The sequence below is a fragment of the Nannospalax galili genome, unplaced genomic scaffold (genome assembly GCF_000622305.1).
Source record: "Nannospalax galili isolate Female #2095 unplaced genomic scaffold, S.galili_v1.0 scaffold108, whole genome shotgun sequence".
Classification (NCBI taxonomy): domain Eukaryota; kingdom Metazoa; phylum Chordata; class Mammalia; order Rodentia; family Spalacidae; genus Nannospalax; species Nannospalax galili.
Window position 1 is genome coordinate 1,273,419 of NW_008358988.1, and position 15,038 is coordinate 1,288,456.

The following is a 15,038-nucleotide window of genomic DNA, read 5'->3' on the forward strand; positions in this document are numbered from 1 at the left end:
TATATATATATATATGAAAAAATAGGAGTGATAGGAAGTGACTCCATGAAACAGCAGGAGACCTGGGACTTGTTTTTTTGAGCTACTACTGCAGCTGCTGTTTCCTTCACAAGTATTCCACTTATATTCGCTAACTAAAAAACTTCCATTTTTCCTCCTACATTATATGATGTTTTCTCACCATGTGCTTCAGTAAAATTTGGCTTTTTTTCTGCTCCATCATGCTGAAAAGTTCTTTTCTCAAATACAAATCCATTTTCTTTTTAAAAAATTTTTTTTATTTTTAAAAGTATCATTTTTTTTTTTTTTTTGGTTTTTTTGAGACAGGGTCCCCCTGTAGCTCCAGTTGCCCTGGAACTCCCTATGTAGACCAGGCTGGCCTTGAACTCACAGAGATCTGCCTGCCTCTGCCTCCTAAGTACTGGGATTAAAGGCATGCGCCACCACGCCCGGCCCAAAAGGATAAAAAATTATTTTTGTCTTTTTGAGACAGGGTCTCCCTGCAGCCCTAGCTGGCGCGGAACTCACTACATAGACCAGGCTGGCCTTGATCTCAGAGATCCACCTACCTCTGCCTCCTGAGTGCTGGAATTTAAGGCATGTGCCAGTAAGCCCAGTTTGTTTGTTTTTCAAAAATATTTTATTATTTTTATGTGTATGCGTGCATTGCCTACATGTAAGTAAGTGCACCCGTGTTGTGCAGTGCCCACGGAGGATGGAAGAGGACAGTTGTTAGCTGCCATGTGGGTGCTGGGATTTGAACCTGGGTCTTCTGCAAGAACAGCCAGTGTTCTTAACCACTGAGCCATCTCTTCAGCCCTAAGCCCAGCTTTTAAAAGTATTTTATGTGTACGAGTGTATTGTTTGCATGTAAGTAGGTGCACCTGTGTCATGCAGTCAGTGCCCGTGGAGAAGAAGGTGTTAGATTCCCTGGAACTAGAGTTATGGATAGTTGTTAGCCACCATGTGGGTACTGGGAATTGAACCTGGGTTCTCTGCAAGAGCAGCCAGTACTGTTAACCAATGAGCCATCTTTCTAGTCCCCAAATCCATTTTCTGTGTTAGCTCATTTCCTGGTTTTTTTTTTTGGTGTGTGTGGGTTTGTTTTTGTTTTTTCCTGAAGAGCCTTTATTTATGTTCTTCTTCCTCATGATCTTGCTACCATATATTTTTTAAATTTTTTGAAATTTATTTATTTGCATTTAAAAGGAACTGTTGACAAAGATTCACTGAGATAACCCAAGTGGGGCTACGCAGTCAACACTGCTGAAAGGCGGCTTTATTCAACTGAACAAAACCTCTTAGATGCTGTTACTGATGTGAAATTGACTGCTTCAGACTGTTCTAAATGCAAGGTGGAATAATTAACAGTATTCAATCACATCTGTTCTTTCCTGAATATATAAAAATTAAAATACCAATTAAAAAACTAATATATCTTCTCTTTAAACACTACTTACAGATACAATCTCAATATTATTATTTAATAGTGGTAATTTTAAAGTTTTATTTTACTCACAAGTTAAATGGCATCAAAGGGAAGTGACAGTCTGCCTATAGGCTCATCGTACAAATAAAAAGTTCAGGAATGCAGCAACTGCCACTTCTAAAGTACAAAACGTAACATTCTTAGAAGGTTTGTGCATAAAGCTTTACTAAGCAGATGGCACAGAACGTTTGACAGTTTTACTGGTCACACCAATGGTATGCCTTGGTTTTGCAGACTCAATTTGGACCCTCATTTTAAGTTTTGTATTTGGATTTTCCAGTTTCACTAATGACACAAACATGATTCAAATCCCCGAAGTACTCATTATAGTCCAGGGCATAGCCAACAACAAACTTGTCTGGAATTTCAAATCCAACAAAGTCTGGCCTATATCCAACACTTTGAGAAGTCCTTTTCACCAGCAGGCTTGTGATCTTAACCACTTTGGGGTTGTACTGCTTGACCAAGAAGAGCAAGGTTTGCATCGTTTTGCCAGTGTCGATTATATCTTCAACAGTCAAGACATTCTGACCAGTTAAAGTTGAGAGATCATCTCCACCAATAACCTTTTATGTCCCCTGTTGACTGGTCATTACAGTAGCTCTTCAGTCTGATAAAATCTACAGTCATAGGAATGGATCTATCACTATTTCTATTCAGTGCTTTAATATAATCCAGCAGGTCATCAAAGAATTTATAGCCCCTCCTTGAGCACACAGAGGGCTACAATGTGATGGCCTCCCATCTCTTTCATGACATCTCGAGCAAGTCTTTCAGTCCCATCCATAATTAGTCCATGAGGAATAAATACTCTCTCCAAATCCTTGGCATAACGATTAGGTATACAAAATAAACTTAGGTCATAGCCTGATTCATCATCACTAATCACAACGCTGGGGCTGCGGGTCGCCTTGACCTGAAGCCGGCTGGTGCGCGTGGGCGAACAGCGGTGCGAGGAGGAAGCCGACAGAGGAGGCGCTGCCACTACCATATTTTTAAAGTGTTTTAAATGCTCTCTGAATTCTCAACTCATTAGCATCATGAACTAACTCCAACTACTACTAAAAGAAAATGATACACTAGTGTTTGCGGAAGGTTGGGGAAGGCTGAGGCAGGACTTAAATGCTAAAAGAAAAGAAAACCCAGTCAAGAAAAAGGACTACAGAGAAACACATCAAAATTTCAAAGACACTGAACTTTACTTTTTGTCCTTTAAAAAAAAATATTCTTGGAGTTGAAGAGAGGACTCAGTGGTTAAGAGCACTGGCTGCTCTTGCAAAGGACTGGGTTCAGCTCCCAGCACTCACATGGTGGCTAACAACTGCCCATAAATCCAGTTCCAGGGGATCTGACACCTTCTTCTGACCTCTGTGGGCACTGCATGATATGGGTGCACTTAACATACATGCAGACAATATACTCATACACATAAAATAAAAAAATATTCTTTTATAAAAATTCTGAAGTTTTTTGTTTGCTTGTTTGTTTTTGTGAGACAAATTCTTGCACTATAGTTCATGCTGGCCCCCAACTCCTAGACTCAAGGGATCATCTTGCCTCAGTCTCCCTTGTGGCTAGAACAACAGATATATATACCTTGCTTTTAAGATTTCTTTTATTAAAAGAACTAAATTTCATATTACATATACACAGAGGAAAAAAATCATAATATAAGAAATAATCTTGGTATGGTGATACATGTCCATAATCTTGACAGAATCTTGACATTCCCAAGGATCAAGAGGATCGCCAGTTCAAGGAAAGCCTGGGTTACACAGCAAAACTCTGCTTAAAAAAAAAAAAAGAAACAAAAAACCCCACCAACCAAACAAAAAACAACAAAAAGCCAGGCGTGGCGACAAACGGGTCTTTAATCCCAGCACTCTAGAGGCAGAGGCAGGCAGATCTTTGTGAGTTCAAGGCCAGCCTGGTCTACACAGCGAGTTCCAGGACAGTTGGGGCTACAGGGAGACCCTGTCTCAAAAAAAAAAAAAAAAAGAAACAAAAATCCCCACCAACCAAACAAAAAACAACAAAAAGCCAGGGGTGGCGACACACGGGTCTTTAATCCCAGCACTCTAGAGGCAGAGGCAGGCAGATCTTTGTGAGTTCAAGGCCAGCCTGGTCTACACAGCGAGTTCCAGGACAGTTGGGGCTACAGGGAGACCCTGTCTCAAAAAGAAAAAAAAAAAAAACCAACAAAAAAAGGGGGAAGAAAGAGACAGACAGAGATTTACCCGCTTATCATCATCTTGCTTGGGTTTTCGGGTTTTCTGAAGCAATTTCAGGCCTTCAATCTGTCTGACAAGCAGTGGTATGGTCATCTTGAACCGTTCTTCCAGGCTGACAGCATCTAAAATCTAGGAAATTTGAGTCAATCAATAGCACCTCTTTCAGAGACACATGCTCCAAATACAAGCGATTAGAACCACTACTTGCATTATTAAATTATAAAAAAGCAAAACTATAATCCACATGGCACTGCCCGTTACTGCTCTATCAGGGTGGTGTGGTGGTCCCTAGGCAACTACCATGGAGCTACCTGTGCAGGGTTGGGTCAGAATCAGCCCTAAATCCACTGTGTTGTCTTGGGCCTCACCCAAAGTCCCAGCAGGAACCTCTCATTTCAGCCACATCACACACTTGGCATGAGTAGGCAGGTGGATTTACCCTGGGCCTGGACCAGTCACAGCCTCTTCAAGGAGCTGCAGGAGGCAGTCACCTTGCCAACTGCCCTAAATCAAAGAACTTCAACAATTCCTTCAGTAATCATGTAGGAATCACACTATAACATGGCTAACACAACCAAATTAACTATATTAATCAACAAAGTTGTTTGAAATGAGCAGGAGAAAAAAAGTCTAAGACACGAACCAAAAAAAAATTGATCTTCATTTGAAATTTTTCTATTTATTTTTATTTTATGTATTTAAGTATTTTGCCTGCATGTAAGTGCATCTGAGTATGCAATGCCCACTAAGGTCAGAAGAGGGTATTGGATCCTGTGGAGCTGGAATTATGGACGATTGTTAGCTATCCTGGGTCCTCTGCAAGAGCAGCCAGTGCTTTTAACTGGTAAGCCATGTTTCTAGGCCCTGATTTTCATTTTCAAGTGAAGCCGTATATCGCAGGATCAAGACCTAAACATATAGCTGGGTCTGGTCATACAGGCCTGGAATCCCAGTCCTGGGAGGCTGAGGAAGGAGGAAGATCTCAAGTCCAAGACCTGCCTGGTCTAGATGAGTTCAAGGTCAGCCTAGGGAACTTAATAAGACATTGCTTCAAAATAATAAGTAGAAAAAGGGGGCTAGGGATATAGGTCAGTAGTAGAGTGCTTGCCTAGCATGTGTGAAACCCTGGGTTCAATCCTTAGTATTGAAAACAAAACAGAAAAGAGCATGAGAGAGAACTAAACACAATTGATATCAACTGTTTCTGGGAATTAATTTATTAAAGCCCAGAATATATCTATAATTTGGGTCTCAGCAAATTCTAGGTACAAAATATTAGTTTATATGCACTGTGGTATGTGCTTGCATGCATGCACATGTGCCAGTGCAGGCAGGTGGCCAGAGGTGTCTTCCTCTACTGCTTTCCACCTTGTTTTATGAGACAAGGTTTGTCAATGAATCTTAAGTTTGCCATTTTGGCTAGAAACTTGCTGGCTGATTAGACCAGACTAGCTGGCTGGTGAGCCCCCAGGATCTGCCTGTCTCTGACTCCTGCAGTGCTGGAATTAAACACATGCACAACCACCACACCTGGCCTTACATGGGTCCTGAGAATCTGAACTCATGTCTTCACGCTTATGTAGCAAGCACTTTACCCACTGAGCCATCTCCCTAGCCACCAAATACTAAGTTTTTCTATACACGATTAACAGTTCTCAAGGACAGTCTGCTGGAGCAGCTGCCACTCTCCACTCCCTCAGAACAAGCTCACTAATGCCACAAAGCAGGTGACTCCACAGCAGGCCTGTTCTCTCCTGCTTCTACCCACTGAATGTGTACACAACCAGCTTGTATCAGCTGCACTTGCAATTACTATTTCTGCATTTAAGTGCTGAGTAACTCAATAAACGCTCTTTCAATGAAAATTAACGTGTTATAGGAAGACTCAATAAAACAGACTAAAAGAGTATTAGTGAAAATATTCTTTTTTTTCTTTTTGAGACAGGATCTTCTTGCAGCCCCAGCTGGCCTGGAACTCGCTATGTAGACCAGACTGGCCTTGAACTCACAGAGATCCATCCTCCTGTCTCTGTTGGGATTAAAGGTATGCACCACTACACCTAGCTGAAAATACTCTAAGTAAAGCAAAAAAATACTATAAAAATAGATCGCAAAAAACACGTGCTTTATAGTTTTGGAATTAAGTTGTGCAGATCTAGGGTTCTATACTTGGATTATTTTCAAGTGTCTTTAAAACTCTATTTAATTAATTTACTCATTTTTTGCCATACTGGAAATGGAACCTAGGGTCTGGTGCAGGCTAGGTGAATGCTCTACTACTGAGCTACAACCCCAGCCCCAACTTGCTAAATTTCAAACAATTTATAAAAGAAACATCATGAAAAATTCTAATAAAGCAAGTCCCTATACAAGGGACAGCTCCATACGCTTAGAGACTAGTATGACAAGCTATGTTTATATGTTTATATTAAATATTTACAGGGCTGAAGAGATGGATCAGTAGGTAAAGGGCCTGCTGAGCAAAATGAGAACCTGAATTTGGATTCCTCAGGACCCACATAAAAGCTGGGACGGGTGGCTAATCTCTGCAACCTTAGCATGGGGGGAGGGGCGTGGTGTAGACATAGGCAGAGGCCCTGCAGCTATCTGGCCAACCAGTATAGCCAATCAGTGAGCTCCATATTCAGTCAGATCCTGTGTCTCAAAAAAGTAAGATGCAAAGTGATAGAGGTAGAAACCCAACATCGAACTGTGGCCTGCCTACACACACACACACACACACACACACACACACACACACACACTTTGAAAATTAAATTTCAAAAATTAAATATTTACTTTTTAAAATGATTTTCATTTTTTCCATTAATTGACCAACTACTACTACTGATTGCACAAAAAATAAAGCATTGTTTGTGTAAACAATCACTTGAGTTTTTTTTTTTTTTTTGAGACAAGAGTATGGTTAAGCAGTCCAGACTAGCCTTCAACTTTTGATCCTCCTGTCAGTTTCCAGAGTACTGAAATTAGAGGTGTGTGCTACCACGCCTGGTGAAGACACTCACCTTTGAAAGTTTCTCATTCTCTGCCTACTTCCTCACCACCCACTTCCTTCTCTCTTCTTGAGATAGGGTCTCATGTAGCCAAAGTTGGCTTTGACCTTGATGTGTAGACAAGGATACATTGGACTTCTGATCTTTCTGCCTCTACTTCTCAAGTAGTGGGATTACAGGCATGTGTCACAACGCCTGGCAGAAAGTCAATTTTTAGGGTAAAGGCATTTTATTTATATTTATTATTATTTTTTTGTCCTTTTTGAGACAGGGTCTCCCTGGAGCCCCAGCTGGCCTGGAACTCATTATGTAGACCAGGCTGGCCTTGAACTCACAAAGATCTGCCTGCCTCTGCCTCCCGAGTGCTGGGATTAAAGGCGTGCGCCACCACGCCCGGCTATATATATATTTTTTAAATTTTTATTTATTTATTTATTTTTGAGACATGGTCTCCCTGTGGCCCCAACTGGCCTGGAACTCACTAGGTAGACCAGGCTGGCCTCTGTCTTCTGAGTACTGGGATTAAAGGCATGTGCCACCACGCCCAGCTGGAAAAGGCATTTTAACTACTTCTTGAGTATCTAGCATGTTTTTACAAAGGTCAAAATGTAAGTACTGTCTGGATCTAATAATAAGTAAACAACCCCCAACACTTAAGAATGGATCACTGTACCTGGAGCTTCTCTTTGTTGCTTGTTCGAATAATTGAAGTTAGGATGTCTGGTAGAGCTTCCCGTGGAAGACTATCTAAAAGACGTCTCAATTTAGCAACTGCAGGGACAGACATATCCAACATTTCAACCAACTAAAGGGAGGGGAAAAAAAGTCTGTTTAATGAAATTGTGCAGCATTACTTGTGAACTAAAACATTTGGATTTTCATACAGGTTTAGTATTTGGGACTGTATCTTTTGTTTGAAAGATCACTTGTAGTAGCCCAAGCTCCTCCATTTTGTATAAGACATTTTGGTGAGCTGTACCAGACCTTACCCTGGCCTGGGGCCAGAAGTTCCAGGAAGAGCTGAGGAACACACCCATATAGTCCTGGTGTTAGAGTAGCTAACAGCCCCGTAAGATGTCAAGCTTATAAAATCTAGTCTGTGGAAAGACCCACCTTTCCAGTTTCACTGGTAAATCATCTGGTCATAGGACCACCCCTAGGAAGGCAGGTTCACCTTAAGTTATGCTAAATAGATGGGCAGAATACCTAGAGTGCTAATGAGATAGCAAACTTTTCCTGTCTGGAATCCCACCTCCTAGCACAGAACTTCTGGACCAGCCAGTCATATAGCCTGTAAGTCTTCCCACTCTTCTGAATTCTTTGAAAAGCGTAATTTCTCCTTTCCTTCTCCATATCCCTTTTCTAAACATGCTTTCTTTAATGCTTTGGGCTGCCCCTAGCATCTTGTATTTCTTTACCTTCTCTAAAGCGTCCTTCTCCCAGCCATGTGGCTGCCAGTCAGCCATGCGTCTGACCTCCATGCTGGCTGTAACCCTGCATGGCTCCATGGCTTTCTTCCCTTCTCCCCACCATTCTCCTCCTCAAGGCAGCTGCCAAGATTACCAGCTCACCTGCCCCGAGAACTTTTCTTTAAAATTCTAATTAAAATCACAAAAGCTTATATTTTGTACTAAGGACTTTACCTTTTGGAATTTCTTTTTAAAAAGCTCCTATCTGCCAGGTGTGGTGGCAGATCCCAGCACTTGGGAGGCAGAGGGAGGCGGATCTCTGTGAGTTCAAGGCCAGCTTGGTCTACATAGTGAGTTCCTGAGTTCCAGGACAGCTGGGGCTACAGGGAGACTCTGTCTCAAAAAGACCAAAAAAAAAAAAAGCTCGGCACTCCCTAAATTGGCTCAGAGTGCTGTCCCTGACCAGCTGATTAGCAACTTTTTGAGTCTGAGTTGTCCTTCCTGGTGGTCCCAAACTCGGTAGCACACTGATTCACACGGTGCAGGCATTATACAAGCCTCAGAAAGGAGTACTTTCAAAATGCTTATTAGAGGGCCAGAGAGATGGCTCAGCCTGTAAAGGCATTGAAGCCTGAGGACCTGGGTTCAATCCCCAGGATTCACACGGTGGAAGGGGATTACTGGTTCCACAAGTTGGCCTCTGGTATGTGTGCATGTTGTCAACCGTACCCATATACATGCACACAAAATACATAAATAAAATGTAATAAAAACTTTTAATGCCTAATTAAAAGAAAAGCAAAAATCTGACTATAAAGTATTTAATATTAAAATTAAAAGCTTTGTGATTTAAACTTAATTTTGGAAAAAATTCGAAATCAGAAAAAAGTTGCAAGACTAGTACCCCTCTTCTAGATTCATCAAGTCTTCCTATTTTGTGACATGTGCACTTTCTCTACGGACCCCAGACACACTGTTATTACTGTTGGACATCTCCAAGCTGCACCGCCCCTTATTCTCAGGAATAGGATATTCTCTCACATAACTACAATGTATGACAGCCAATTAGGAGTTGAAATGTTGATTTCTAGCATACCAGATGCTAATTAGAATCTGAATACTGATATTTAGCGAGGATAGTAGAATGAATGAACCTCATAGGCTATAACAGATTAAGACAAAGACAAGCTCTCAGGAACTATGGTAGTCATTAGGGCTACTGACAAATATTCCCTTTTCTTCTGGGCACCTGGTAGGCTCTTTCTCACCTCTGAATGTAGAGGTGGCTACAAATCTTAAGTAGACCTTTGAAACATGAGAGGCATATCAAAGTTCCTTCTGGGCACAAACATTCACAGTCATTGAAAGATTTACCATATTTCTTTTTCTGCCTCAGATATAAGAGTTTTCTGAGATTAAACTCCAATCTACCTCTGTCTGCAAGTAATACTAAAAGGTAGATTAGCACATCTGTAAATTCTAGGCATGAGGCCAGAGCAAGACATAAGCCTCAGTTATATGAGTGAGATTTTGTGGCTAACATAGCAAAACTTGGCTCATACCATTTTATAAATGATGTACCAAATCCTCTAGTGTTTTCATATGCCAGTAATAATCAAAGAGCTCTAAAAACTGTAATTTAGGGAATTAACTACCTATTACTTTTATGAATCAAGGAAAGTATAACTATAAAGATGTTTTTATGGGAGAAGATCATAATAAAGGCTCGAAGAATCTTGTTCCTAGGAATTCATTCTCAGAAAATAAAAGTCAAAATTCATCCCCCTTCTTATGATTGGAACGGTATTTGCAAACACAGTATGTTGTTCATACAGGATAGCTGAAGCAGGGCTGCATTCAAGTGTGGTAGGAGAAACAGATCTCCCAGACAATTTCAATACAATATAACAACATTACTATATGAGTGGAGAGCACAGAGAATGTAACAGTAACACCATACAGGAGTCAGAAAACATAGAAAATATAAAATTCAGAGAAAAGAGTGCCAGAAAAATCATAAAAGTAACAAATATAAGGCTTTTTTGCTACTCTCTTGGCTACGACTATTGATCTCAATGTGGTAACTAAGAGCTGAGTCAAGACAGGCCCTGAGACAGGTTCTGAAGGGCCTTAGCATGACACTAAGAAATTCAAACTCTACCCGCCCCTTTATCTGATAAACTACACCATTAAAACATATGGTCAGCCTGGGTTGCTGCTGTTGTTTTGTTTTGTTGTTGTTTTTAAAGAAAGGCTCAGTGAGCAGATGAAAGGCATATGAAAGATGAAAGGCATAAAAATCAGCTAGGAAGCTCCTGAAGAAGTCTACTTGTAAGAGCTTTAAAGGAAGGTACGGAAGGGCATGAAAGAGAAGCTCTCATAAGCACTCTGACAGTCTAGAGGAATAACAAAGTCAGTGGAATTCATACAAGTACTTCAGATGGAAATAAGACATAGATATAAAAATGAAACAAAGCTGAATATGTACCACAACCAGAAAAAGCAAAAATTAAAACACTTCCCTATGGAAGTTCTTCTCATGTCACTATAAAACCTTCACATCTAAGAGGTTTTTGTGGATTCAAACTGGAGAGAAGGAAAGAGAAGGGGAAGGAAGCCACAAAGCGGCATCTCCGTGTGACACAGGGAGCTTTGCAGGAAAAGTAATTCTTCCCGCACCCCTGCCACTCAACAGGAACATGAGCACCTATTCCTGCTCTGCTTTGCAAACTGAAGGTCCCTTCTTCAGAGTCATTCTTCCAGCACTAGAGTTACATCTCCAAATCTTCCACATTTCTATCACTGTTCACCATGACAGGAGTGTGCCATTTCAAATGACGATCAGGTGCAAATACCACAAGCTGTGAATATCTGCACAAGACACTTTTCAGTGAACAATGGTTTTGAAATGAAGACCTACAGACACTACCTGGTCCTCAAGGTTTGATCACAGTCATTGGATTATAACAATAGAAAAGTAAAAGATTACATTTGATAATATAACCTCTATGCATTTTTCAATAAAATTTTAAGTGAAATGGAGTGAAGAAGTTTACTTTTTTTTTTTTTTTTTTTTTTTTTTTTTTTTGAGACAGGGTCTCCCTGTAGCCCCAGCTGTCCTGGACCTCACTATGTAGACCATTTATAATGTGATGGGTGAGTAAAGTTTTTTTTTTTTTTTTTTTTTTTTTGTCTTTTTGAGACAGGGTCTTCCTGTAGCCCTAGATGGCCTGGAACTCACTATGTAGACCAGGCTGGCCTTGAACTTACAGAGATCCATTTGCCTCTGCCTCCTGAGGGCTGGGATTAAAGGCGTGTGCCACTATACCTGGCAGAAGTTTAAATTTTATCCAGAGTTGACCAAAAAACCTGAAACCTAGAATTCTTGCTGCATACCCAAAGTGTGCTTCCCTCCCAGCATTTCAATGATTCAAGGGTTTAAGCATACTTGCAATGAGTCCATTATGGCTCTATCCTTTCACAGTCACTGACCTGCAGTGTGACCCAGACTTCTGAAGCAATATAACCTCTATAATTTGGTGACTTGGTATTTTATTAACAACTTGTGGTGTTTTTAAAATTTACTTTTATTCTTTGTGTATGGGGGTTTTTCCTGCATGTGTATGTGTGTGTGCTACATGTGTGTACCTTTGTGGTATTTTAATTTTAACATTAAACACTATGTTTAATAACTACCTGGTTTGGAGGCACTGGGAATTATTTTAAACTTTAAAATAATATCACATCTTAGGACAGCAAAGACCCGAAGGGGTAAAAAAGTTTTAAGGGACAAATGAAAGCCGCTTGCCTGTACAGCGTATCTGTAAAATTGTTCTGACAGCTCTCCTAGCTCCTCCCTGGTTTTGCAGGTGTTGGGAAATTCCTCAAGACGGTCCAACTGTTCCACTTCAGCAACAGGATATGGCTTCTCTTTTAAGACCTGGATGATCTGGAACCGGCACAGGCCTGTGATCAGCAAAGTATAGTGGGGCTTGGGCCAGTTACTGCCGACAACCTGAACTGCCAGAGCAGCCGTTCCAATCCTGAGAAACATACAAAACGTCAGTTTTTCACTTAATATGGCAGAACAGAAATTCTCTTCAAAAGTGGCTGGCTTTTCCTGACTCAGAGAACACATTTCCTCTCACAGATTTAAATTTGTACATATGTGCACACACACCACACAATTTCGTCTCACAGATTTAAATTTATATGTCCACATGTAACACACATACTATCTATGTATACAGGACATAGAAGTAGGAAGGGAACACTAAGAGGGGAAGAAGAGGCCTAAGAGGGCAGGGACAGTGGATGGGAGACAAATAGAAACAAAATATAATGATACATATGTATGAAATGAAAATGTCACAATGAAATTCACTATTTTGTATGCTAACTAAACAATTTAGTGAAAGAAACTCTTTTAAAAGGATGTCATCTTTCCCGAGAAATTCTTTAAAAAATAAAGAGTATTACAGGTGTGGTGGTGCACACATTTAACACCCAGGAGGCAGAGGCAGGAGGATCTCTGTGGGATCAAGGCCAGCCTGCTTGGTCTATATAATGAGTTCCAGGTCAGTTGGGGCTACAGAGAGTCACTGTCTCAAAATATCAACAATAAATAAATAGCAGCTAATGTATAAATGAAGCATTTCTATATGTAATTTAGCATTCAGTATATGGTCTCTTAGGTCACTACCATCTGCTGAGGTCCAAAGCACATAATCTCACTATAGCTGGTACCTCTGTTAAAAATGAGGTATGAATTCCGATACATTTGTGTCATTAAGTACAAAAATGGAAGAACAAAAGTAGCTGACAATTATATAGCCTAATTATACCAAGTAGAATGCCAGAATGACATTTAAAATATACATGTTATTTTTATTTTATGTGTATGAATGGATTGACTCCGTGTACATAAGTACATCCATGTCCTGCAATGGCCTCAGAGGTCATAAGAGGGCATCAGATGTCCCTGGAGTTACAGACGGCTATCAGCTGCCATGTGGGTGCTGGAACCAGAACCTGAGTCCTCTGCAAGAGCAGAGGCCACCTCTCCAATCCCGAGAATAAAAATTTTTTTTTTAATTTTACTTATTATTTTTACTTTACGTGTATGCACGTATTGCCTGCATGTAGGTAAGGCTATAGGGAGACCCTGTCTCAAAAAGACCAAAGGAAAAAAAAGAGAAAGAAATGGAGAACCTACTACAGACCAGCACTGTCTAATAAAAATATGAGCTCCATCTGTGATCTTAGTAGCCACGTATAAAGCAAAAACAGGAGAAATGTCAAGACTGAATTTAACCCCAAATGGTCAAACTATTAGCATTACAACATTTACTTTATATAACATTTATTAATCAACATTTTCTATGCTTTCTCAAAACCAAGTGTGCATTGTACACTGTGGCACAGTTTGACCAACTACCCTGGGACTGAGGGACTTCCTGGGACACACTTTCAGTACTAAAATTCATACTGGACCAGCCACACTTCAAGTGCACTATAATAACCACAACCACCCTGCAGTATTGGCAAGCATAGCTATCCGTTAAGCATGGTGCACAGCAGTCTACACAGATTGCACCGTCATAACACACCGAAGAGATGGATGAAAGTTGCAGATGAAAAAACAGACATAGATAATTCTCTCCCCCAAGTCACAGAACTACAGCCGTGGTGCAGGGCAAGCTAGTGACAAGCCTGGGGCCTAAGAAAAATGTTAGGAAGGAGCAGAGGGGAGAAGCTAATAAAGTTCACGGGAGACAAGGGGCAATGCAAACAGGAAAAGCACTTCAAGAAGGAGTGGGGTTTACTGGGGATGGAGAAAACGAGTGGCAAAGAGTGTAGAAGCAAAGCACCCACAAGTTTACTGCATGGTGCAGTTTGGGAACGGCACAGAAAATGAAGAACCCTCTGGAATATAGTGTTTCCGCTGGAGAACAAGATAGGAGGTAAGGAGGAAGGAGGGGGAAGCAAATGGGGAGGGAAGAGGAGGAACGGTAGGAAGGGGGAAGGGAGGGAAGGGGAGGGGCCTGGAAAGTAAACAGCACTGGCCTAGGACACCGAAGGGGGCCGGGTGAGCCGCGGGTTCAGCTCAAACTCTAAACAGCAACAGGTAATTAACAACAGTTTCCACTGAGTGCCAGGCACTGCTTCACGAGTTATCTCACTAACGGTCATGGATGTCCGTCACTCCCACGTTTCAAGTGAGCGGACTGAGACGCCGCGGTCCGAGGAGGCCGCTGGGCTGCCCGGCCTACCTGTGCAGCGGCGGCAGATCCTGCGTGTCGCTGGCCGGGTCGGGCGTGTTGGGGATGACACCCAGAATGGTGCTCTGCAGCGACGTGCCCTTGAGCAGGCGGCTCCGCACCAGCTGCAGGTTGCGGACCGTGTCCACGCTGGTGCGCATAGTGGAGCCCGGCAGCAGCACGCCCTCGTGGGTCAGCAGCAGCGGGAGACGGCTGGGGATCTGGATGGGGCTCACCGACGACATGGCCGCGGCCCTGAGCACCCCGGCTGTCGGGAAGCCAGTGGAGCTCTACGCGACCTTCGCGGAGCCTACAGGAGCCACCCCCGACAGCGCGCTACCGCCCCGCCCGAGGCCCTTGGGCCTCCGCTTCCGGCCCCGCCCCTAGGCCGGTCCCGGGCCCAGGGGTCGCAGCTTCCGGCTCTGAGCTAAAGGCCGGCTCCCAGGCCCAAACGCCATCACTTCCGGCGTGCGGTACGGCCCGCCCCCAAGCCCAAAACGCGGAGGCCTCTGGTGCTGCGCTACAGCCTCGTCCCTAGGAACGGCCCCTCGCTTCTGGCCCCGCCCCCAGGCCCGGGTCCCTGTCCCCGCCCCCACCGCTCGAGTCCCTGTCGTCTGGCCCCGCCCCCAGGCCTG

The 15,038-nt window shown here is 42.4% G+C and overlaps 1 protein-coding gene and 1 pseudogene across 1 annotated transcript in view; both read right to left on the minus strand.

The window, feature by feature from the left end:
* Lonp2 (lon peptidase 2, peroxisomal) overlaps nucleotides 1-14,788 on the minus strand; it is a 101,062-nt gene extending 86,274 nt beyond the window's left edge. Inside the window, exons 1-4 of the mRNA XM_008822626.3 lie at nucleotides 14,416-14,788; nucleotides 11,952-12,186; nucleotides 7,408-7,539; nucleotides 3,727-3,849 (exon numbers count right to left, since the gene is read on the minus strand). Of these exons, the coding sequence (XP_008820848.1) occupies nucleotides 3,727-3,849; nucleotides 7,408-7,539; nucleotides 11,952-12,186; nucleotides 14,416-14,648 (723 nt within the window). The 5' untranslated portion in view covers nucleotides 14,649-14,788. The remainder of the gene's footprint in view (nucleotides 1-3,726; nucleotides 3,850-7,407; nucleotides 7,540-11,951; nucleotides 12,187-14,415) is intronic.
* LOC103725302 lies at nucleotides 1,482-2,777 on the minus strand (annotated as a pseudogene).
* Nucleotides 14,789-15,038: the final 250 nt, after the last annotated feature.